Below are 589 nucleotides of genomic sequence, written 5' to 3'. Positions count from 1 at the left end.
CACGTATGTAAATGGAAAAGAAATAAGCTCAGCACACGAAGGTGATCGGCTTAAATGCTTTCGTGATGGTATTTCTACTTCTTTTCATTCCAACATTTTCCTTCCAAGCAGCAAGCTTCACTTTCAACAATGAAAATGATTATCGCCACTTTCGCTGCTACTTTTTTTGCTAGCCACGTCAGTGCCCATGGATACCTATCTCAACCTGCTGCCAAGTTTACAAGCGGCACCGACACATCATATAATGGTCTTATGACTGAGACGTGCGACCCAGCGTTTGCAGGTTTGAAGTGGAACGACAGTCCCGAGGCAAATACTGCCATGTTCACCAAGTCCTTTCCGAATTCAAAGTTTAAGACTCTCAAGGACATGATGGATACGGTTGCAACGGACTGTGGCAAAACAATTCTCACTGGCTCCCCCATCGATGTGCGCTCACTGAACTCCATGACATGGCAGAATGACCAAGAAAAGAAGGGATTTATAGACTCACATCACGGACCATGCGAGGGTTGGATCGATGACGAACGCATCTTCCATTCTGATGACTGTCGAGCGGACTACCCAAGCTACCCGGCTGAAATTCCCG

General features: G+C 46.5%; 1 protein-coding gene across 1 annotated transcript; it reads right to left on the bottom strand.

Moving 5' to 3' along the window:
• Positions 1-200: 200 nt before the first annotated feature.
• PHALS_02316 (uncharacterized protein) lies at positions 201-540 on the bottom strand (the record flags this gene model as incomplete). Its single annotated transcript, XM_024716794.1, has 2 exons — positions 201-438; positions 494-540. 2 exons carry the CDS (start codon positions 538-540, stop codon positions 201-203), a joined length of 285 nt encoding a protein of 94 aa, XP_024582356.1.
• Positions 541-589: the final 49 nt, after the last annotated feature.

Source organism: Plasmopara halstedii, assembly GCF_900000015.1.
Source record: "Plasmopara halstedii genome assembly, contig: Scaffold_1885, whole genome shotgun sequence".
NCBI classification, from domain to species: Eukaryota; Oomycota; class Peronosporomycetes; order Peronosporales; family Peronosporaceae; genus Plasmopara; species Plasmopara halstedii.
The sequence above is the reverse complement of the archived record's forward strand: the minus strand, read 5'-3'. Positions and strand labels throughout refer to the sequence as shown.